The sequence below is a fragment of the Scyliorhinus torazame genome, chromosome 29 (genome assembly GCF_047496885.1).
Source record: "Scyliorhinus torazame isolate Kashiwa2021f chromosome 29, sScyTor2.1, whole genome shotgun sequence".
NCBI classification, from domain to species: Eukaryota; Metazoa; Chordata; class Chondrichthyes; order Carcharhiniformes; family Scyliorhinidae; genus Scyliorhinus; species Scyliorhinus torazame.
The window spans coordinates 30512124-30537532 of record NC_092735.1 but is presented as its reverse complement, the minus strand read 5'-3'; the positions used below and the strand labels follow the sequence as shown (position 1 = coordinate 30537532).

The window sequence follows — 25409 nt, the reverse complement described above, 5'->3', positions numbered from 1 at the left end:
TCCATGTTTGGAAATCCCGCAAGAGTCCCCACTTTTGTTACGATCCCAGTTGATGTTATAACTGGATGGGAAGATTCCAGAATGGAATCTTGGCTCAAAAGACCGTAACATTTTTATAAAACATGGAAAACAGAGTCACAGGACCGCTAATTAGTTTTCACAAGAAAAAAAAGGTTAAACATGAAAAAGCTGGATTAGGACACGATATGCCTTTACTCCCCGCCTTACCTTAACAATCACACAGGTTTTAGGATTAACACGGGAGTATAAATGTATTACGATCCTGGACCAGATCCCAACAATGGCCAGGAAACTGGACAGAAATCCCAATATTTTTTTTAAAATTTAGATTACCCAATTATTTTTTCCAATTAAGGGGCAATTTAGCGTGGCCAATCCACCTACTCTGCACATTTTTGGGTTGTGGGGGCGAAACCCACGCAGACACGGGGGGAATATGCAAACTCCACACGGACATTGACCCAGAGCTGGGATCGAACCTGGGACCTCAGGACCGTGAGGCAGCTGTGCTAACCACTGGGCCACCGTGCTGCCCATTGAAATCCCAATATTTTGTGTTCATTTTGTAAGACTGTGAGGCAAGGATACCTACCTTCAGGAGTGATTTCACACAAAATAGAGATAGGGTATATTAAAACAAACTTTATTGCGAACACAGTATTAAAACGTCTTTACCATCACACCAGAAAAATAGCTTACAATTACCCCTTAAAAAACGCTGATCAATACAATGGCATAATAACCCGTAATTGCTATCTCTATTTCCATCTCAGGTCAACATCCACTTTTAAATACAGTTAGCTGACCCAGGTTACTTGTTCAAGAGATGTTCTTTGAGACTATTTTAAGAGATAGACCTGAATCCTCTCAGAACAATGCAGGATCTCTATCTGAAGTCTTCAGAAACTATCTTCAAGGAATCATAGAATCCCTACAGTGCAGAAGGAGGCCATTCGGCCTACCATGGAGCTTACACTGGCTACATGAGAGCTGGTTTAGCTCAGTGGGCTAGACAGCTGGTTTGTAATGCAGAACAAGGCCAGCAGCACGGGTTCAATTCCCGTACCAGCTTACCCGATCAGGCGACGGAATGTGGCGACTAGGGGCTTTTCACAGTAACTTCATACTTGTGACAACAAAAGATTGATTATTATCACACCGATCCTCTGAACGAGCACCCTACCTATGCTCAATCCTCCGCCCTATCCCTGTAATCCCACCTAATCTTTGGGCACTTAGGGGCAATTCAGCATGGCCAATCCATCTAAGCTTCACATCTTAGCTTCACATGTTGGACTGTGGGAGGAAACCGGGGCACCCGGAGGAAACGAGAGAGAACGTCAAACTCCATACAGTCACCAGAGGTCGGAATCACTGGCGAGCCAGGTCACTGGCGCAGTGGGGCTGCAGTGCTAACTGTGCCACCGTGCCACCCACATGAGCTTTTAAGGTGGTCTGGAAATTAAAAGCCGATTTCCGGTAAAGTAACGATGAATCTTCCAATATCTTAACTTGTTGATCCATCAAATCTAAGCTGGACCAGGGTGATTGAATGGTTAATTTAAAAACAATCTCGCTTGTGTGACGTGCAGAAAAATTACTGCACTTGTAATGCATTGTAGCTTTTACCCTCAGCATTTATATAGCATTTCTCACAGTCTCTCAGGAAATCTCAACAACCAATGAATTATTTTTTTGAAATGCAGTCAAGTACGTTATGTACTGAGGCCAATTTTCAGTCAGCAAGATCCCAGGAAACTTGTAAATGAGATAACTGCCCAGTTAATCTTTTTCAGTGGTATTGGGTTTGTGGGAGTTATGTTGGCCAGGACACAGCCCTTTAAACGACACCGTGGAATCCACTATCACATTCACTTATTATACACCCAAACAGACTGGATATTCTGTGGAGAGTAACTCACCTCCTGACTCCCCCTAAAGCCTTTCTACCATCAACAAGGCACAAGTCAGAAGTGTGATGAAATACTCTCCACTTACCTGGATGAGTGCAGTTCCAATAATGCTTAAAAAGCTCTACACCATCAAGGACGAGGCCGTCCGCTTGATAGGCGCCCCAACATGCACCTTAAATATTCGGTCCTTACACTTACGGTGCACCATGGCTGCAGTGTATCCTCTACATTCTACAAGATGCACTGCAGAAGGCTTCTTCCTTGGCACCTCCAAACCCACAACCCGTACTGTTTAGAAGGACAAAGGGAACAGGTGCATAGGGCCATCACTAACGACGCCACCATCTCCAAGTAGATATAACGGCTCTCCAAATTTTCCCATTGTGCCCACTGGTGTTGGGTCTGGAAAATCCCACCCTTAGTCTCAGCAATGGTGACCATGACAACTATCAGTAATTGTCGTAGAAACCCATCTGGTTCACAATTACCCCGTAAGGAAGAAAATCTGCCATCTTCCTTGTCTGGACTTCAGTCCCACAGGAATCTGGTTGACTCTGAAATGGCCTAGCAAACTACAGTAGGAAAGTCAAAAAAGGCGTGAAACCAGATGGACCACCTGGCATGGACCCCAGCCTTGTCAACCCTGCAAGGTCTACTTTACTAATAACTGGGGGCTTGTGTCAAAATTGGGAGAGGTGTATCACAGACTAGAGAGGCAACAGCCTGACGGCACCATATTCATGGAACCATACAGATAATGCCTGGGTATGTCCTGTCCCACCAGCAGGAAAAACCCACCCCATGTAGCACAGGGCTAAATCGCTGGCTTTGAAAGCGGACCAAGGCAGGCCAGCAGCACGGTTCGATTCCCGTAACAGTCTCCCCGAACAGGCGCCGGAATGTGGCGACTAGGGGCTTTTCACAGTAACTTCATTTGAAGCCTGCTTGTGACAATAAGCGATTTTCATTTTTCATTTCATTTTCATGTGCGACACAGTTGTATACAGTCAGGGTGGAGTTGCCCAGGGCGTCCTCAACATTGACTCTGGACCCCATGAAGTCTTGTGGCATCAGATCAAACATGGGCAAGGAATCCTCCGACTAATTACCACCAACTGACAACCCCCATAGCTGATGAATCAGTATTCCTCCATGTTGAACATCACGTGGAAAAAACACTGAGGGTGGCAAGATGTACAAAGTGTATCCAGGGTGGGGGTTTTCAACATCGATCACCAAGAGTAGCTCGGTAGAACCTTGACATCAAGACAACATTTGGGGGCTATGGAAATTTGGTGGGGGGGGGGGGGGGGGTTGGTCAATTCTCCACCGGTTGAAGTCATACCTAGCATTAAGGAAGATGGTTGTGGTTTTTGGAGGCCAATCATCTCATCCAGAACTTCACTGTCGCAGTTCCTCAAGGTAGTCTCCTCGGCCCAACCGATGGCCTTCCCTCCATCATAAGGTTAGTAGTGAGGATGTTTGCACAATGTTCAGCACCATTCAGAACTCGTCAGATACTGAAAGATCTGTATTCATATGCAGCAATACCTGGACATCATTTAGCTTGGGCTGATAAGTGGCAAGTACCATTCACACCAATAAAAAGTGCCAGGCAATGACCATTTCCAACATGAGATAATTTAATCATCTTCCCATGACATTCAATGGCATTACCATCACTGAATCCCCTACTATCAACATCCTGGAGGTTACTATTGTGTAGGAACTGAACTGGACCATTCACGTAAATACTGTGGCTACAGCAGAAGGTCAGGGGCTGGGAATTCTGCAGGCAATAACCCATCTCCTGATTCCCCAAAGCCAGTCCATCATCTACAAGGCACCGGTCTCTCCACTTGCCTGGATGAGTACAACTCCAACAATGCTCAAAAGGCTCGCCATCATCCAGGGCAAATCAGCCACTTAATTGGCACCCCACCCACCACTTAAAACACTCACTCACTCCACCACTGACGCACAGCGGCAGCCATGTGTACCATCCACAAGATGCACTTCAGGAACTCGCCAAGGCTCCTTTGACAGCTGCTTCCAAACGACCTCTACCATCTAGAAGGACAAGAGCAGCAGACACATGGGATCACCACCGGCTGCAAGTTCCCCTCCGAGCTACTAACCATCCTGACTTGGAAATATATCGGCCATCCCTTCACTGTCGCTGGGTCACAATCCCGGAAATCCATCCCTAACAGTACTGTGGGTGTGCCTACACCACACAGACTGCCGCGGTTTGAGAAGGTGGCTTGCCACCACCATTTCGAGGGGCAACTGGGGACGGGAAACAAATGCTGGGCCAAGCCAGCGACGGGGACAAATTTTTCTTTTTCTAAACTCCAGAGGCGAGCTGCGAACTGCAAGGAAAAGAAGTTTTCCCCTCAGGTTCTTTCACCAATCCACTGAAATCAGTGTCAGCTGGTTATCAGTCCGTCCCGCCAAGGGTTGCGAGCTTCTGGAATCCTGGACGGGAGTCTCCGCCCCCGCGCCGGGTCAGAGAATCACTGGGGGGCCGCGCAAATCGGGCCACGCCGCCGGGACGTGATTCTCCGCAGAGCGGAGAATCGGCGCCATTGGGGCCGGAGTGGTCCATGCAGTGCCAGTCAGGGGGCGCTCTACGCGGCCCGACGCGATTCTCCGGCCCGGACAGGCTGAGCGATTGTTAAAAAAAAAACGGAGTCCCGCCGCCACCGTTATAACATGCTCTGAGCAGGCGGGGCCTCAGTGTTGAAGGGTCCCGGGGGCGGCCTGTGGGGGGAGAGGGGGGTCCGACCCCGGGGAGGGGGACCTCCGATGTGGCCTGGCCCACGATCGGGACCCACCGATTGGCGGGCCGGCCTCTCTGTCTCCCGGCCTCCTTTCTTCCGCGCGGGCGCCTGTACTCCTGCGGCAAGTTGGGTCGGGGCCGGCACGGACAAGGGAGACATCGCGCATGAGCGGAAATCGCGCCGGTGGGACTGCGCATGCGCGGGTTCGAGCCGGACCCACCGCGCATCCGCGCATCCCCCGGTGCCCATTCCACGGCCGGATCAGCAGCGTGAACCGCTCCAGCGCCCTGCTGGCCCCCCTGTAGGGGCCAGAATTGCTGATCCCGGGGCCGTGTTGACGCCATTGAGAAACGCGGCGACGTTTCCGACGGCGTCAACACTTAGCCTCAGGATCAGAGAATCCCACCCTCTCTCCCTCAAAAGGCTGGCGGCGCGGTGCCACAGTGGTTAGCTCTGTTGCTTCACAGCGTCAGGGTTGTTGGGATGAGTGGGGGAGGCTGGTGTGGAGGAGTTTGGAGAGCAGCATGGAGGGGTTGGGCCGGGTGCCCCCCCCCCCGGTCTCTGCCTCCCGCCTCCCGCCTCCCGCGCGCCGCTTTCAAACGCTGTTGACAGTTGGCCAGCCCGTCGCCAGGGAGATCGCGTCCACCCGCCACGCCTGCGCGCCCCAGTCCCCGCCCCCGCCATCTCCCATTGGTCGCCGGGCACCGGCAACGGGGGGCTTCCGGTCAGCCCGGCGATCCGATTGGTCAGTTGGCCCGTCCATTAAAGTTGCACTTCCGGTTTCCGTCCCTCCCGGACGCACGGCTTCGGGCTTATTTATTTTTTCCCCTCAATCGCCCAAAAACGGGAGTCCGCGGGAGGTCCGCCTCTCCAGCGCTGCAGGGGTCAGGGGCTGACATTGGGGTCATTGAAAGGTGAGGAGGTCATGCTGGCATTAGGGTCATTGAGAGGTGACAGGGCCATGGACTGGCATTGAGGTCATTGAAAGGTAATGGGGTCATTGAAAGGTGATGGGGTCATGGGCTGGCATTGGAATCATTGAAAGGTGATGGGGTCATTGAAAGGTGATGGGGTCATGGGCTGGCATTGGAATCATTGAAAGGTGATGGGGGTCATTGAAAGGTGATGGGGTCATGGGCTGGCATTGGAATCATTGAAAGGTGATGGGGTCATTGAAAGGTGATGGGGTCATTGAAAGGTGATGGGGTCATGGGCTGGCATTGGAATCATTGAAAGGTGATGGGGTCATTGAAAGGTGATGGGGTCATGGGCTGGCATTGGAATCATTGAAAGGTGATGGGGGTCATTGAAAGGTGATGGGGTCATGGGCTGGCATTGGAATCATTGAAAGGTGATGGGGTCATTGAAAGGTGATGGGGTCATTGAAAGGTGATGGGGTCATGGGCTGGCATTGGAATCATTGAAAGGTGATGGGGTCATTGAAAGGTGATGGGGTCATGGGCTGGCATTGGAATCATTGAAAGGTGATGGGGGTCATTGAAAGGTGATGGGGTCATGGGCTGGCATTGGAATCATTGAAAGGTGATGGGGTCATTGAAAGGTGATGGGGTCATTGAAAGGTGATGGGGTCATGGGCTGGCATTGGAATCATTGAAAGGTGATGGGGGTCATCGAAAGGTGATGGGGTCATGGGCTGGCATTGGAATCATTGAAAGGTGATGGGGTCATTGAAAGGTGATGGGGTCATTGAAAGGTGATGGGGTCATGGGCTGGCATTGGAATCATTGAAAGGTGACAGGGTCATGCTGGCATTGGGGTAATTGAAAGGTAATGGGATTATGCTGGCATTGGGGTCATTGAAGGGCATCGGGGTCATTCTAAGGTGATGAGGCCATGCTGACATTGGGGTCATTAAAAAGTAATGGGGTCATTGAAAGGTGATGGGGTCATGTCCTTGAATTGGAGTCCTGGATCAATGGGTCAATGACTGACATTGGAGTCTTTGAAAAGCATTGGGGTTGTAGACTGGAGTTGGGGGTCAGTGACAAGTAATGGAAGTCATGGTCCGGGCACTAGAGTCATTTTCTGATTACAGGTTCATGTATTGGTTGGGGCTTGGATCGCGCCTGGTGTGTCATGGTGTGTAATGGTGGTGATTCACATCTCTGCTGGGGATTTGAACTGACAATGGGAATTGATAGGATAGTTGTGGGCAGGTTGTTTCCACTGGCGGGTGAAAGCAGAACTAGCCTCAAAATAAGGGGAAGTAGATTTAGGACTGAGCTTAGGAGGAACTTCTACACCCAAAGGATTGTGAATCTATGGAATTCCTTGCCCAGTGAAGCAGCTGAGGCTCCTTCATTAAATGTTTTTAAGATAAAGATAGATAGCTGTTCGGGCCGGAAAGTGGAGCTGAGTCCAAAAAAGATCAGTCATGATCTCATTGAGTGGTGGAGCAGGCTCAAGGGGCCAGATGGCCTACTCCTGCTCCTAGTTCTTATGTTCTTATAATAGTCTGGTGATTGGCCGAGTGGGGTTATAGACTGGTAATGCAGACCAGGCAAAGGAAATCCTCATGGCTTTAGATGGCTGCTTGCTTTGCTGCTGATACAAATTAGTTAAAAACCTTAATTAATGTCTGCTCAAGACATACAAACATACAAATTGGGAACAGGGGTAGGCCACTTGGACCTGCTCCACCATTCAATAAGACCATGGCTGATCTGATTGTAATCTCAATCCCACATTCCCACCCCTTTGTTTATGAAGAATCTTCCTGCCCCTGCCTTAAAAATATTCAAAGACTCTTCTTCCATCTTGAGGAAGTTCCAAAGGCTCACAACCCTCCGAGGAAAAACATTCCCCTCATCTCTGTTTTAAGCGAGGGCCCCTTTATTTTTAAACAGTGACCGCCTGGTTCTAGATTCTCCGACAAGAGGAAACATCCTCTCTCCATCCACCCTTTAAAGGCCCCTCAGGATCTTATATGTTTCAATCAAGTCGCCTCTTACTCTTCATAGATCCCCAAATTGCAAAATATGATTTGTGATTTAAGATTCAAGCTTTTAGTGACCAGTTTACACTTTAGAAATGTCCAGAGAAGCCAATCAAAGCCATAACGCCAGGTCATAACGTATTAGGTTGCAACCACCGCATGAGTGACTGACACACAGAAATAGAAGGTTCCCCTGCCTGCGAGATACTGCATGTTACGCTCTCTCTGCCTCTACATGTAGACCTTATTGATAGAAGGCCAAATGATAGATGGAAAAGAATTTCCAGAAAATCAGTCCACTACAGATTTTAGCGTAACAGCTTTGACAGCCAGTATTTGCTTTGGGTTTAGAAACATCCCAGGGATTATCAGATGTGAAATAAAGAGCTTGCATTCATTCAACACCTCTTGCGACTTCCAAATGTCGCAAAGGGCTTCATAGCGAAGTACCTCTGAAATGTCGGCACTGTTATAATGGCAGCAAAGGTTTGGGGGGACAGCTGAGTGTTAAGATTTTTAAAGGAAGCTGAAGACCAGAGGGTCTTTGGGGGAGAGGTTTAAATGGAGCAGGAAGGGAGGGCAAGGCACCAGAGGCTAAAGATTGAATGGGGTGGGACAGAAAATAAAACTACACAGGACATAAGTCCATAGCGGGACTGAAGATGAGCATTTTACGTTTATGCGTTGGGTAACAGGGAGTGGGAAAGGTTGGCAGTGATGAGTAGGTTGGAGTGTGGATAAAGAAAGGCCTTAGTAATTGTTTGTTCATTGTTTGCACAGGTTTCAATTAATTATATTCCAACTGTATCACTCAGCTGGGTGCCAGGGACGAACAGACGTCCATCTTGTCCAGTAACGCTGTTGTACAAATTACTGGAACTATGTCACATGTTGTAGCTGTAGGGGCGGCGTGGTGGTTAGCCCCGGGTCACTTTCCGTATGGAGTTTGCAAGTTCTCCTCGTGTCCGCGTGGGTCTCACCCCCACATCCCAAAGATGTGCAGGTTAGATGGATTGGCCACGCTAAATTGCCCTTTAATTCGGTAAAAAAAAGAATTGGGTCCTTTAAATTAAAAAAAAAGATGTTGTATCTCTGCATATTATTATAATAGGTTTGCTCATTCATAGAATCATAGAATTTACAGTGCAGAAGGAGGCCATTCGGTCCATCGAGTCTGCACCAGCCCCTGGAAAGAGCACCCTACTTAAGCCCACACAGCTGCCCTATCCCCGTAACCCAGTAACCCCAGCTAACCTTTTTTGGACACTAAGGGCAATTTATCATGGCCTATCCACCTAACCTGCACATCTTTGGACTGTGGGAGGAAACCGGAGGAAACCCACGCAGACACAGGGAGAACGTACAGACTCCGCACACAGTGACCCAAGCCAGGAATCGAACCTGGGACCCTGGAGCTGTGAAGCAACTGTGCTACCGTGCTGCCCATTCGTGGGCATACTGGATGGCAGAGAGTTTTACAGCACAGAAAGAGGTCCTTCGGCACATCATGTCTGCGCCGGCCATCATGCACCTATCCTAATCCCGTTTTCAAGCACTTGTTCCATTTGCTATGATGTTTCAAGTGCTCGTCTAAATGCTTCTTAAATATTGTGAGGGTTCCCGCCTCTACCACCCTTTCAGAGTTGCAGATTCCAACCACCCTCTGGCTGAAAATGTTTCTCCTCAAATCCCATCTAAACCTCCTGCCCCTTACTTTAAATCTCTGCCCCTTGGTTATTGGCCCCATCAACTCAAGGTAAAAGTTTCTTCCTCTCTACCCTATCTGCGCCTTTCCTTTGTTACTTCCAAAGGGATATGTTGGAACACTGGGATCAAATGGTGGACTGCCTCCCATTCTATTTGGTGTTCCAATCATTCAACCTTTGTTAGAAAGCTGGCTTAATCCAAGTCGGGTATTTAGGCTGTGCCTTGTTGATTTAAAGGTGGACATGCTCATTGAACCTCACGGTGCAATTCGCCTTCTACCAAAATGTTGTGAAGCCGGAGAGTGGAGCTGAGTCCACAAAGATCAGCCATGATCTCATTGAATGGCGGAGCAGGCTCGAGGGGCCAGATGGCCTGCTCCTGTTCCTAGTTCTTATGTTCTTATGAAATTACGGGAAGAAATTTCTAATTTTAAATCCCTTGAATCTCCAGGATATCACAACTTATTGTAGCTAGTTACGTGAATAATATCCAAACTGATGGAGATGAGATATATCTGGCAGCATTGTGGCTGAGGGGGGAGCTAACGTCATGGATGTCAGTATACAATAGAAAGGAGATAGAGTTCATAACTACTGCACAATGCTCATAATGTGATTAACATTTAAAATTGGGAAATTAATTTGGAAACTCTAGTCTTTTGAACTTAATTGACACAGCACTGCAATGTATCCAATATAATTGCTTTTTATATTCCTCAGTGTCAAATTAAGAGATGACGGCCTGTGGTACCGGGGAAGGGTTTGGAGCAGTGACCTGGTGGGGGTTCAGCCCAGCCATGGATTTCCAAGAGAAAGGTGAGAGGAATTTGAAAATCTGAGTGTTAAACGTAGTGACATTTTTTTCCACTAAACGCTCCATTATTTTGGCTGTGTAACAAAGTGAGGGGAAGTGATTTTGCAATCAGTTAATGGGAGGATTGAGAGGCAGGATTGTGCGTCACATGGGGGCAGCACGGTGGTGCAGTGGTTCGCACTGCTGCCTCACGGCACCAAGGTCTCAGGTTCGATCCCGGCTCTGGGTCACTGTCCGTGTGGAGTTTGCACATTCTTCCCGTGTCTGCGTGGGTTTCGCCCCCACAACCCAAAAGATGTGCAGGGCAGGTGGATTGGCCATGCTAAATTGCCCCTTAATTGGAAAAAATTAATTGGGTACTCTGAAAAAATTTTTTTTAAGGATTATGCTTCAGTTAACTGTGCTGGCCTCATTGTAGCTAAATCCAGGTTATAATAATGGAACAGTATGCAAAATAAGGGCAAAACCTGTTCCTTTTGCTTCACACTAGAAGTTTTCCTCAGTGCATTAAAATCATTTTTTCCCTGCAGGGACAGGTGAGGAAAAGCGTGGGGTAAGCAATATTTCCAAATGAGGGTTTACTCCAGTTTCGAGTGACATCATAAGAAGTAGCTATGCCTTTGGCAAATTTTGCAGATGTCAGCAAAGGATTGAAGAACTGGACCAGGCTGAGAATATTTATATTTAGAAGGTAATTCCCTGCCTAGAAGCAGCTGTGAAATCAGAAAATGGGATTACTGGGATCGAACTTGGGAGAAAAAGGAAATCAATTGGGAAAACTGGCATGGACCCATAGAAAACCTCACTGGAGCTGGTGACATAGGACCTTTAAATTGGAGAGAGAACAATGTACTGATTTTAATAATGGATGATCTTTTAGCTGGATTAACTTGAATGCTTTGCAAACAGGGGAGACAAGAAAAGTCAAACGCCTGGCTTCCAAGCTGAGATATAAAGTGTATTTGAGCCGAATAATCCTCAGTGCTACCTCCTGCCATCACACTATAATCAGTAATGCCATATCCATGAGTGCTTTTACTCATTTGTTTTTGAGTTGGTCTGGATAATGCATTAGATGAGTTTATTCAATAAATATCTTGGGCAATAGTCATAATGGAAGCATAGTGCATTTATGGAGCATTAACAATGTTTTTAACATTTATATGGGGACAGGAACATGCAGGGGTTTATCTTCCATCCAGATGTTGTTCATTGAGAGCTCAGAGAACTGTAACATTGCCAATACGCTATCTAGATTCCTCGCTTCACATCGTTGTGAATTAAACATGATAAATGATATGTTCCTTTTAATCTTAGTGAAATGTAGAACCAACAGTGCAGACGAATTCCAACAGTGCAGAAGGAGGCTATTCGGCCCATCGAATCTGCACTGACTCTCTGAAAGAGCAACCTGCCTAGGCCCACTCCCCCATCCTATCCCCATAACCCCACCTAACCCACACATCTTTGGACTGTGGGAGGAAACCGGAGCACCCAGAGGAAACCCACACAGACACGGGGAGAACGTGCAAACTCCACACAGTCACCCAAGGCCAGAATTGAACAGGTAGAGGAGAAGAAAACTAGAAGGGACAGTTTGCCTGCAAATTACTACCTGAACCACAGTGGCTGTAAATTTTTATAAATACGTGCGTTGGACTTGTCTTGTTATGTAAAATTTGCAATAAAATGTTAAAACTCTAATAAAAATATATATTTTAAAAATGGATGAAGCAGCTGAAGATGGTTGTACCTGGGACACGACCCTGAGGAACCCCTGCACTGATGCCCCGGGACTGAGATGACTGACCTCCAACAACCACAATCATCTTACTTCGTGCTAGATATGACTCCAACCTGAAAAGTTTCCTCCCTGATTCCCATTCAATCCAGTTATGCCAGGGCTCCTTGTTACCACACTCAGCCAAATGCTGCCTTGATATGAAGGGCGGTCCCCTCACCTCACCTCTGGGGTTCAGCTCTTTTATCCATGTTTGGACCAAGCTGTAATGAGAGTAGACTGATGGGGCAGTAATTGGCTGGGTTGGGTTTGTCCTGTTTTTGATGCCAGTGTTGCAGCTGTACTGGAACAGCTTGGCTAGGAATACGACAAGTTCTGGAGCACAAGTCCTCAGTATTACCAGAATGTTGTCAGGGTCCATAGCCTCATTAGTATCTAGTGCCTTCAGCCATTTCTTGATATCATGTGGAGTGAATTGAATTGGCTGAAGAATGGCATCTGTGATACTGCGGACCTGAGGAGGAGGCCGAGATGGATCATCCACTCAGCACTTCTGGCTGAAAATGGTTGCAAATTTTGCGATCATGTTTTCTTCAGCCTTGTCTTTAGCACTGATGAGCTAGGTCATCATTTAGAATGGGGATACTAATGGAGCCTCCTCTTCCTCCAGTTAGTTGTTTAATTGTCCATCACCATTCGCAACAGGATGTGGCAGGACTGGAGAGCTTAGATCTGATTTGTTGGTTCTGGAATCACTTAGCTCTGACTATTGCATATTGCTTCTGCTGTTTGGTATGCAAGTAATCCTGTGTTGTAGCTTCACCAGGTTGACACCTCATTTTTAAGTATGTCTGGTACACTCTTCATGGAACCTGCTCAAAATTCACTTCTCCCCAACTCTTCTCATTACATTTAGTCTAATCCTGGCTTTCCTTATTCTCAGGCTTAACTGCTTCAATGAAGGCTCTGAGCTCAAAAGAAGATAATGTTTCCGAGCTGAATATTCTCGTGGTTGGGGCTGGTGATAGCCGACATCTTTTAACAACTATCGCCCGGGCTCACCGCTGGCCACGGAGAAAGATTAACGTAAGTCAAGTATCAGAAGACAGCAGAATAATTTTTTGAACTTATTGTGCCTTCCGTCTCCTGCTGAAGATATTGATTTTTGCTGAAATAGTCGCCGCTGGCCACACTGCCAATGAATGTCATCAGGCTATTCAACTCAACTGGTTTAGCACACTGGGCTAAATCGCTGGCTTTTAAAGCAGACCCAGGCAGGCCAGAAGCACGGTTCAATTCCCGTACCAGCCTCCCCGAACAGGCGCCGGAATGTGGCGACTAGGGGCTTTTCACAGTAACGTAATTGAAGCCTACTCGTGACAAGCAATTTTCATTTCATTTCATTTCAAGAAGCTGAGTCAATCTTACCCTCGTCCATTCACATTTGTAGGGTGCGATTCTCCGCTCCCGCGACTAAGTGCCCACGCTGTCGTGAACGTTGTCGAGGTTCACGACGGCGCGAAACGGCCCCGATCTCGACCGATTCAGGGCCCGAAAATGGGCTAGGATCGGGGCCGTGAGAAACGCGGGGGCGGGGGATCGCTAAAGCAGCGGCGCAGCACGCGCCGGGTATTGGCGCCGCATAAAAGCGGCGCCGCGTCATCCGCCGCCTATGCGCAGGTTGGCCGGCAACAGCCCACGCATGCGTGGTTGCCGTCCTCCCCGAGGCCGCCCCGCAAGAGGATGTCTGATGGATCTTGCAGGGCGCGGAGGAAAGGAGGTCCTCCTTCAGAGAGGCCGGCCCGCCGATCGGTGGGCACCGATCGAGGGCCAGACCCCTTTTGAGTGCAACCCCGGTGAAAGAACCCCCTTTGCCCTCACACAGGCCCCCCCCCCCCCTCCCCCGCGTTCCCGCCCTGTTCCCGCCGGCAGCGACCAGGTGTGGATGGCGCCGGCGGGAAGCCGTCGTTTTGGGCAGGTCGCTCGGCCCATTTGGGCCGGAGAATAGCGTGTGTAGTGGAGAATCGCCATTTTGGGTATCCCGGGCGATTCTCCGGCCTGCACCGCGCAGAACTCGACGGGGCCGTTCTCGCCGCTTGGGTGCATCGCGGGAGGGCGTCGGACTGGCGTCACGGGGAAAAATGGCGCACCAGGCGATTCTCCAAACCGGCACGGGAGCGGAGAATCACGCCCGTACACTTTGCAATAAGCCTTTGGTTGCTCGATCATCAGAACGGGAAACACTGTTTTTATTCCTCTCCCTCCCTCCCTGGACTGAGGCCACCTGGCTTGTATGCAGGAGAATACAATTAATGGCCAATTTTCCCTGCTCTTATCTCGCATCTTGCGAGACAGTCATAGTAGTTTGATGGTGAAGATTATATCCCGGGCTGTCACTGACAGTCTTGAGGGTCACTGACTCTAAATAAAACACATAGGGGTGGATCACAGGGAGAGAACAGAGCCTCACATATCAATATTTCCATTTAATGGATCTAATTTTTTAAAAATTATCTTTTGCTGTTTAACATGTTTATAAAGTAAAGTCACCATAGTCCCTAATGACCATAGGCTGCTTTCCCCTTTGAGGGGGAGAGAGCTGACTGGTGGTGATTTAACCTGAGGGTCACCACACCCCAGGCGAGGGGCAAGGTTGAGAAGGCAGGGCCTTCATGAATAACCTCAGCCAGTACGGGAACATTTTAATATATATATTACATATATATAGATCTATCTTTAATTGTCCCTCAAAGCGAGGAGGGCGCTTGTCACGGAGTACAGCTCTGGCAAGAAACTGTGTCTGAAGTCTTTTAACATGGGAGGCGATTGCACCGATATTGAGGATTTTCCCCCTCTTACTAGCTGCCATATTGTATTGGAAGGATTTTAGTTTAATAATAAACCTGTTTGGCCGCGTTCCATGGCCAACTAGTCCCTAAATGGGACTCGAACCGAGAGCATCTGGCTCTGAGGTAGTGACGCTACCAACCGCATCACAAGACCTCCCTATGTACTATATGTTTGCATATTTTGCAATCATATTTGCCGTAGGTTAACCTTTTTGTTTCTTCTTTATACCAGTTCTACGTTGTGGAGAATAACTTGGAGCTGATGGGCCGACATCTTCTTTTCCTCACTGTAGCTTTGGAACCTCCAGGGCAGATGGGTTTACAAGGTATTCATTTATTCACAACCCTGTCATTAAAGTACACCAAGCTGCAGTCTCGTTCGCCAGTTATGGTGCTTTTGGTTATTTTAAGTTTTGTCAAACCGCTGTGGATCTTGACTGATTTTTTTCCTTTCCGATTCTGCAGAAAAGAGTGAACTGCTGCTTGAGTTGTTTGGGAACAGTCTAATACGGAGTCAGACTGCAGCCTACCTGCAGGACAAGGCTAACCTTTTCATTCGTTACGTAACTGACCTTGATTTTCTTCACAAGCAGCTACCAATGATCAACATGTCGGACCTGAAGGTAGAGAGCTAATATAGTCACGGGTGCCTTTCCCACCCGGGTCCAAGCCCCTTCCTTATACTTATGGAAGAGAACTTATGGCGTTTTTAAACAAAGTAACAGGTGTTTATTTTCTACCTGGATGTTTTTTTATAGAACTATTACGTTACCAACACTTCTTAAATTCCTCATTTCACATCATTGCAATTTAATTACTTTTGTATGTGCATCTCACAGAAATGTGAGCTTCCCCTTATGTTGCCTCGATTATCTTTGATAAATTTGCACTTGGTTCCATTCGCTAATTACATCATTTTATAGAACCTTATTGTCTGCCTTCATGTCTTTTGTTATGGACCAGGACTTAGAAACTCCAAAGTGTATTATGAAGCTCACCTGATCTATAACTTTTATGTTGAATTTGGCTGGGATAAGCACAAAAGCCTTCTCTTCAGGTGTGATTCATCAGACTTCCTAGGCACTTTTATCAAAACAAAGTTTATTATAAGAATGTAGTTAACATATATAAAACACTTATCAAGAATTTGATATCAATTACAAATATGAAAATACACACAACAGCTCCAGTAATCTATGTATATAACTCTAATGAATCCTTAGCTGTTCCAATTCAATATTGTAGCCACCTGACTTAAAATGGAGAACCGCAAAGACTGAAGGGAAATTCAGCCAACACAGGCAAAGACTAGCAAGTGCAGGAATCCTGTGTATTGAAACCTGCAAAACAACCAGACAGCACCGAAACCAGCAGCCATCTGCATAGTAATGCAGCAGCCATCTGCATAGTAATGAGCGATTCCAAGGCACAATGGCAACAGTTGAGGTGAATAAAGCCAAGCCAGACTCCTCGGAGCCAAGACAAAGGAAGGCCAACGGACACTTAGGGACCGCCCAGCGATCAGGGAACCGCTCCAGCATTGGCAAAATCGATCCAAGTGATCGGAAAGTAGTCCAATCACTTGGAACCAGGTACGGGGTCCGCCCTGAAGGGTGGGAAGCCCCTGGGGACTATAAAGTAAAGCCCCCAAGTTCAAATCGTCCTTCTTTGGCAGGGTCACTCAGCAACTTGAACCAACCCTTGACAGTGACCTGCCTCGCTGCCGCCAACCAAGTAAGTCTCAAGTCAACACTCGCTACGAGATAGGCGCTCCTAGCTACAAGTCCATACCAGCTTTTGAATCCTGCAGACTCAGGACCTGAACGAAAGGCCATTTGTTCCCCTGACCTGGTGGGCCAGTCCGAAGCTAAGTATAGGCCTTTTAGTGATAGGAATAGCCTAGAAAGTAGAGTTTATGCATGAGTAGTGATTTACTGTGTATAATAAATGTGTTTTGATTTGAATCTTACTAATTGGTGTGTTAAGTTATTGATCATTACTTGAATTTGAACCTCGTGGCGGTATCATAAAGATACCTGGCGACTCTAGAGCAAAGGTTAAAGAAACAGAGCAAATTACGAATTAAGAGCCAACCAAACGTTAGCAACAATATAAAATCCAATAAACCAAAACCCCTTTCAAGGGCGTGGCCCACCGCATCGTAATCTCACTTGAATGGGACTGGTCCTTTCCCTGAGATCCAGCCTCCAACCAGCAGATTCAAAATTCCTTCCGGAAAGCAACTCTATCTTTAAAGTTCCCAAGGCAGTTTCCACACCCAATGTGCTTTCAGTTCCCTGGAACAGCTTTAAAATAAAAACAGAGAAAACTGGGAAAATTCCTGCAGTCCCAAAGAATAAACCAAAAATGAAACCAAAACACTAAACCCCCCTCACACCTGACAGCCACAGCCCAGCTTCATCCATAAATGACATCATTGAAGCCATGCTACAGGCCATGGGGTCAAATAAAACCTTTCTTAAAGGGACACTCGCATGACACTTTGATGTACAATATTTTTATATTTGGCAACGATCGGAAACAGATTGCGGTGTACACATAAATTTAAATGTACAACTGTCTCCGAAGCAGACTTTTCGTGTCACTACAGCCAACAGTGTTTGGTTTTCTCTCTCTCTCTCTCCCTTTCTCTTTCATGACCAGCTCTCCGGGGCTTTTGAGGAAACTCCCAAATTAGACCCCATGGTTAATGGTTTCGTTTACACTAAATCAGTACGTTCTGTTGCTCTCCCCAGTGGTACCAGTCCTCTTTAGAATCAATACTTTATGTCCTTTGGATTCAACGCTCACAAGCTTGAGCATCACGTACAATAAAGATTTCACTCTCGGTCACCCAGGGAGTCACTGGTTGCATATTGTCCTGGCTTCCAGCGGCAGGAGTACCTCGGGAGTAATGTGCTAAATGAACCTTTAAATGAGATCATTGAAGTTTGATGCTGTGGTATAAAGGCTGTTCAACAAGTCCATTCCAAAATGTGTGAATTCCTGTAAGAAGTTGATTTGAAATGTTAAGATTCTCTCTTGCACCTTTTTGCAGTTTAAAGAGAGAGATCAGTTGGAAGCAATTTTTAAATTCTGGAGGAATCCTGATCCAAAGGTTTTTCAGATCAGTCGGATGTGGGATTTACGAAACAGGCAATACTTGGGCAACCGATACGACTCCAAGCAAGGAGCCTATGACTGGGACTTGCATATGAAACTGTATGATCGAGGGGTAAGTATTCAAGCTTGCTGGGTGGGCAGTGCAGCACCGTTTATCATGTGTCAAAGCAGCCAAGGAATTTGGTTCTGAAAAGACATAAAATTCTCTCATTGGCTTTGATAGAATAAACTATAGATGCTTAAGACCTGGGTTTAAATCAAACTTTAATGTTTAAAAAGAGGAATTTTGAGCTTCAGCAGGTTGATAATGCATGATTGCCAAAATACTTTCTGAATTAAAATGTCAGAAGTTTTTTGGGTGTTAGTGTAAATTAATCATTACAGCAAGCCTACTGATCTATTTATTTAAATGAATTTGGATAATCATAATCATGACATTTTTTAAAATATAAATTTGGAGTACCCAATTCTTTTTTTTTTCAATTAAAGGGCAATTTAGTGTTGTCTAGCCACCTAACCTGCACATCTTTGGATAGTGGAGGTGAGACCCACACAGACTCGGGGAGAATGTGCAAACTCCACTCGGACAGTGACCCGGGGCCGAGACCGAACCTGGGACCTTGGTGCCGTGTGGCAGCAGTGCTGAACACTGTGCCATCGTGCCGCCCCGATCATAATTATGACATTGATGATTTAGGGCAATTTGGAAATCAGCATAGTAACAGGATGGCACGGCGGGGCATGTGCCGCTGGCAAGTGGGCTGGGGCCCTCTGGCCCCAGGGCCCCAAGGTATCGAAGGCCACCGGACGCGGTAGGCAGCAGGCTGCCCCCACCTCTGGTGCATCCAGGGCACACACACCCCCACCCCTTGCCAGGCACACTACGTGTAGGCGATTGGTGTGAACGAGCACTCAGCGGACAGGCAGGAGTCAGACTATGGCATAGATTGAGGAGCACCAGCGCTCAGCTGATTATCATCAACTCCTGCTCTCGGCAGTGACCTGCTGACAGTGCCGATACAGTCCCATCGTACTGGATTAATGTTACACAGAGCTTGGGAGGGTGAAACAGGGTGGGGGGGTAGAGGAAGGGAGGGTGGGAGGAGAAAGGCTGAGGGATGGGGGGATGGGAGGTGGGGGGGGAGAGGGGGAATGACGGACGAAGCCACGTCCTATGTGAAGCGGACGAGGGTGAGGGCCTCCCTGGCCCTCCGAGTTTGCAGCCCCTCGCCCCTGCTGCCTGTCTATCCTCTGGCTGGTCCTACGGGTCCTCCCCAGACTCATCCTCCTACCCCAACTGGTCTGGTGCCTGCTCCTCCTCCTCTTCCTCATAGGTGGCCACATGTTCTCCTCATGCGGCAGGCTGTGGAGGGCACAGCAGATCACCACAAAGCGGACAACACACCAGGGGGTGTACTACAGTGCACCACCAGAGCGGTCGAGGTATCGGAACGGCATTTTGTGAAGTCCGATACACTGCTCAAGGACTGCCCGGATGGCTGCATGAGCCTCGTTGTATCTGGTGTCTGCATCGGTCACCAGCCTCCCTACTGGCATCATTAGCCAGGTCCCCTTATCCCCCAAGAGCCAAACGGCCATGCTGGGGTGGTCTTTGAAGAGGCCGATGATGTCTGACATGCCCTAGGATGTAGCTGCCGTGCATACTCTGGGGTGCGTGGGGAGCCACATATGGTAGTCGCACATGAGCTGGACGTTCAGTGGAACCTCTTCCTGTTGATGTAGGGCACTCCCAGACAGCCCAGTGAGCACAAGGTGACATGCGTGCCATCCACTACCCCCTGGACCTGGGGCACTCTGGTGATGGTAGTGATTCCTGGTTGCCTGGGGCATCCTGTTGAGCCTGGTCATATCAAAGTTTATATCGTTCGCTGCCGAGGCAATAAGGGCATCCAAAACCGCACGGATGCACTTCTGAGCTGTCGCTTGTGAGATGCCACACACGTCCCCGTTTGAGCCCTGGAATGATCCTGAGGCCCATAGAGGTCCAGGGCCCTTGACGGCCACCGGTAGCGGATATCCTCCTCCTCCACATGGTACCAAGTCCGCAAGGACATGGCACAGATGCCGCAATATTCTCTCGTTAAGGCGGAGTCTCCTGCAGCACACGCTGTCCATCATCTGCTGCTGACACCTTCTCCGGCGTCTGGCCTGCCAGCAACACTGCGAGGACAGCTTATACAGGGTCCAAGATACCATCCAATCCGTGTAATATCTGTATGGAACTGGAGAGGTGTGACACTGATAACCAACAGTGTCTTCCACCCCAGGAATCTCCATTCTACCAATGCGCCCCCCCCCCCACACACACACACCTGCCATCCGACATGCCTTGCAGCATGGGGCCCCTGCTCACCAGACCCCACACTTCAGCCGGGCGGCCAGAGGCCTCCACGATCAGTGGGAGTTATGGGTGGTCGGTGGGGCAGTCAAGCAGGGGCTTGGGTTGCCCCCGGAATGGGAACATGCAATCCCCATGGCAGACCCACAGGCGCTGAGACACGCATCCCTCCCCACACACCCTCCCCCACCACCGATGGCAGGAAACCCCGAATGAGACCAGCCCCCTGGGGGCCCCCTCACCCCCACATCCGAGCACCAAGACAGCAACCCCAATGCCCCCCCGGGCTCATTGCCCGGGAGCAAAGGTGGCTACTCACCTCCTCGGGTACCCACAGCAACCCTGCTTCCAGCTTCACATTTTAAAAGAGATGTACTAAGCGGCGCCCGTGTGACCACTTTCTGGGGAGGCGGTTTGATCATGGGAGGGCCGTGAGATAGGGGGGTGCTCCTGCTAATTATATGGAGATTGGCCGTAAGTGGTGACTATTGGTTTCTCGCCACGCTATGGCAGTTTCCTGATTTGGCCAACAAGAGTAGACCGGTTAGATCACAAACAAATCGGCACCCGGCGTAGTTTTCATTTTTGGCCTCTCCCGCGATCTAATGGCCTCATCGCGCTCTCACTTAAGCGCAACGCGGCCATTAAATCGCACCCCTAGTGTAGTTTTCAAGGTAAAGCATAAGCTGGGGAATAATTTGTTCAGGGCGCACAGACATTTATGAGTTTCTCCTCTCAAATAATAGATTTTATCCTCATTTTTATATTTCCGTTACAACTTACTCTACAACTCACTCACCTGATGAAGGAGCTGTGCTCCTAAAGCTAGTGATTTGAAACAAACCTTTTGGACTTTAACCTGGTATTGTAAAACTTCTTACTGTGCCCACCCCAGTCCAACGCCGGCATCTCCACATCTTAACTTCCTCTATGTTCGTGACCTTTTTGGAAGCTTCCGCCCTCACAAGGCTTTTCTTTCATTTTATCAGAAATGAGTCATAAATGATCACTGCTGTGCTGTCCATATTTAGATTGTTCATAATTTTGTCCTGACATAGGCTCGTGTAATAAACAATCGACAATACTATCAGTGGAGAGAGAAAGGCTTGGCATTTGAGGTTCGTGAGGGATTATATGACGTTTCAAACAAATCACTGGCTTCTGGGCTGCTTTTGAATTACGTAAGTTCAAGTTTTTTATTTATTTATCCAGGGGATGTGGGCTGACAAGGCCAGCATGTATTGCCCATGCCTAATTGCTCTTGAACTGAGTGATTTGCTGGCCATTTTGGAGGGGAAGGTTAGTTTTTCAATTTGTTTTTAACTTTTTCCAATAAAGGGGCAATTTAACATGGCCAATCCACTCGTGCAGACATGGGCAAATATGCAAACTCCACACGGACAATGATCCTGGGCCAGGATCGAACCCAGGTCCTCCTCGGCTGTGAGGCAGCCATGCTAACCACTGTGCCACCTTGCTGCCCACCCCTGAAGGGGAATTAGTGAACCCAATGGGTTTTTACGACAATCAACATCATTAGACTTTTGATTTTACGGGCGCGATCCTCCCCCCCCCCCCCCCCCATACCGGGAGGGAGAATCGCCTGAGCGCCGCACGAATTGCGCCACGCCGCCCCGACCCCCGCACGCGATTCTCTCCCCCCCCCCCCCCCCCCGGAAACCAGCGGCGCGCGATTCGCACCGGGCCGCTCGGAGAACCGGCGAGCGGCAATTCTCCGGCCCAGATGGGCCGAGCGGCCGCTACGACAAGACAGGTTCCCGCCGCCGCCGTCCACCCCTGGTCGCTGTCGGCGGGAACTCTGCGGGGGCAGCCTGTGGGGGGGGGGGGGGGGGGGGGGGGGGGGGGGCTCCTTCACCGGGGTGGCCTCCGATGGGGTCCAGCCCACGATCGGGGCCCACCGATCGTCGGGCCGGCCTCCCCCCCCCCCCCCCCCCCCCCCCCGGGCCTACCTCCTTCCGCGCGCGACCCCAAAACACAGGCGCCATGTTGGTGAGGGGCCGGCGTGCATAAGACGTTCCCTGCGCAGGATGGCGCGGCCCAACAGCGCATGCACAGGATTGGCCTGCCCCAACTGCGCATGCGCCGGTTGGCGCCGCGTAAGGACGCTGGAGTGGCGTGAACCACTCCAGCGCCGTGCTGGCCCCCTGTGTGGGCCAGAATAGGTCGTGCCCGGGCCCTATTCGCGCCGTAGTGAAACGCAACGACATTCACGATGGCGCGGGCACTTGGTCCGCGCCGCGGAGAATCGCCCCCTAGATTTCTATTGAATTCAAATTTCACCATCTGCCATGGTAGGACTTGATCCCGGGTCCCCAGAAAATTACCCTGGGTCTCTGGATTACTAGTCCGGTGACAATACCACTGCACCACTGCCTCCCCTGCATTATAACGTTCTCCATATTGGTATAAGTCAATGGTCTGTTTTGTATAATTTGTATATATGTAGGTAGAAACAGAAAGGATATATCAGTAACTTTTAGATGACGGGCTAGTTTTTACTGGTATTTGTGGCGAAGCAATGTCCTTTCATCTTCCCATGGCTTTTAGACAAGAAAGTAGCAATTCAGATAAATTGACCTGAAAGAGTTGGGTCAGTAGTACTTTTGGGCCAACTCCCTAAGTATTTACTTTCATGTGATCAGATTTTCCATTTACTTTCATGTTGCAAGCTCTTGAAGGAAGGGATCAAGTGTTGCATTTCCCTTCCATTTCGCTGACTTGCTAATGCACAACGTGTGTGTGCGTGTGGTGTGTGCTTGTGCTTGTGCGTGTGTGTGTGACAGGACCGCTAATTAGATTTAACAACAAGAAAAAAAACATTTTTTAAACATAAAAAGTTGGATTATGATACAATATTCCTTTACTTTGCCCTTTGCTTCACAGATGCACACAGATTTTAAGGTTAATGCGAATTACAAAATATATCTAAAGCTACAATGGTCTCAGTAACACAAAGTCCCTTTAAGCACACAGACTGACTGTGGTCGAATATACTCTCCATCTGAACCCAAGTAAATGTCTGTGTGCGTCTCCTCAAAATCCCCCCCATATGATTGTCACAGGAGAGTTTCCAAACTCCACTCCCAACATTGCTTTCCATCAGTGGTTTGCATTCCGAAATCCAGTCCAGGTTTTCAGAATTACTCTTTTAAACAACAGTACGAAGTCTTACAACACCAGGTTAAAGTCCAACAGGTTTGTTTCGATGTCACTAGCTTTCGGAGCGCTGCTCCTTCCTCAGGTGAATGAAGAGGTCTGTTCCAGAAACACATATATAGACAAATTCAAAGATGCCAAACAATGCTTGGAATGCGAGCATTAGCAGGTGATTAAATCTTTACAGATCCAGAGATGGGGTAACCCCAGGTTAAAGAGGTGTGAATTGTCTCAAGCCAGGACAGTTGGTAGGATTTCGCAGGCCAGATGGTGGGGGATGGTGGGGGATGAATGTAATGTGACATGAATCCCAGGTCCCGGTTGAGGCCGCACTCATGTGTGCGGAACTTGGCTATAAGTTTCTGCTCGGCGATTCTGCGTTGTCGCAGGATCTGCTCAGACGAGGAGGAGCGTAACAGACATCTACAGACGTTGAAAGATGCCCTCGTACGAACGGGATATGGCACTCGACTCATCGATCGACAGTTCCAACGCGCCACAGCGAAAAACCGGACCGACCTCCTCAGAAGACAAACATGGGACACAACCGACAGAATACCCTTCGTCGTCCAGTACTTCCCCGGAGCGGAGAAACTACGTCATCTTCTTCACAGCCTTCAACACGTCATTGATGACGATGAACATCTTGCCACGGTCATCCCCACACCCCCACTACTTGCCTTCAAACAACCGCGCAACCTCAAACGAACCATTGTTTGCAGCAAACTACCCAGTCTTCAGAACAGTGACCACGACACCACACAACCCTGTCATGGCAATCTCTGCAAGACGTGCCAGATCATCGACATGGATACCACTATTACACGTGAGAACACCACCCACCAGGTACGCGGTACATACTCGAGCGACTCGGCCAACGTTGTCTACCTCATACGCTGCAGGAAAGGATGTCCCGAAGCGTGGTACATTGGCGAGACCATGCAGACGCTGCGACAACGAATGAACGGACATCGCGCAACAATCACCAGGCAGGAATGTTCCCTTCCAGTCGGGGAACACTTCAGCAGTCAAGGGCATTCAGCCTCTGATCTCCGGGTAAGCGTTCTCCAAGGCGGCCTTCAGGACCCGCGACAACGCAGAATCGCCGAGCAGAAACTTATAGCCAAGTTCCGCACACATGAGTGCGGCCTCAACCGGGACCTGGGATTCATGTCACATTACATTCATCCCCCACCATCTGGCCTGCGAAATCCTACCAACTGTCCTGGCTTGAGACAATTCACACCTCTTTAACCTGGGGTTACCCCATCTCTGGATCTGTAAAGATTTAATCACCTGCTAATGCTCGCATTCCAAGCATTGTTTGGCATCTTTGAATTTGTCTATATATGTGTTTCTGGCACAGACCTCTTCATTCACCTGAGGAAGGAGCAGCGCTCCGAAAGCTAGTGACATCGAAACAAACCTGTTGGACTTTAACCTGGTGTTGTAAGACTTCGTACTGTGCTCACCCCAGTCCAACACCGGCATCTCCACATCTTTTAAACAAAGCTTCGACTCCACTTTTAACAAAGAATCCAGCATCCAGGTTTTACCACTTCCCCTTCAGGATTTCTTTGTCTTGACTGCTGTACAAACTTTCACAATACCTTTAACTATCGATTCCCAAACTCTATTAAAATGGCATTAAGCTTTGCTTTCCTACTTTAGCTCTTGTTACTTCAGGTGTCTCTTTCACTCACCACACTTTGTTTGCTTCTCCCTTGAAATTTCCTTAAAAATACCTTGGCTGCTGTTCTCTTGACTTCAGTCTTCTTAAGACACTCTTTCTGTCCCAATTCCCTGGTTATCTGGACTGTATCTGCTTCTTTGGGAAGTCCATCTCTTTGCAGCTTGTTTGTCCTGTCCAGTCTTTCTTCTCCCGGCAGAGTTGAGCGATGTTCACTCCCCGGTTACCTCTTCAACTCCAAACAAATTCAACTCAAAGGCCATTTCTACCTTAAAAT

The 25409-nt window shown here is 48.6% G+C and overlaps 1 protein-coding gene across 2 annotated transcripts in view; it reads left to right on the top strand.

Moving 5' to 3' along the window:
• The first annotated feature begins 5492 nt into the window (after positions 1-5492).
• The window catches only part of LOC140403994 (dynein axonemal assembly factor 3-like), a 29735-nt gene continuing 9818 nt past the window's right edge, over positions 5493-25409 (top strand). The window contains exons 1-7 of one of the 2 annotated variants that reach the window (XM_072492319.1): positions 5493-5631; positions 10100-10195; positions 12878-13020; positions 15016-15109; positions 15249-15406; positions 17842-18018; positions 21324-21446. In XM_072492319.1, coding sequence (XP_072348420.1) covers positions 10114-10195; positions 12878-13020; positions 15016-15109; positions 15249-15406; positions 17842-18018; positions 21324-21446 — 777 coding nt within the window. In that variant the 5' untranslated portion in view covers positions 5493-5631; positions 10100-10113. Of the gene's footprint in view, positions 5632-10099; positions 10196-10723; positions 10885-12877; positions 13021-15015; positions 15110-15248; positions 15407-17841; positions 18019-21323; positions 21447-25409 lie in introns of those variants that run through there. The other variant, XM_072492320.1, reaches the window with a different exon arrangement.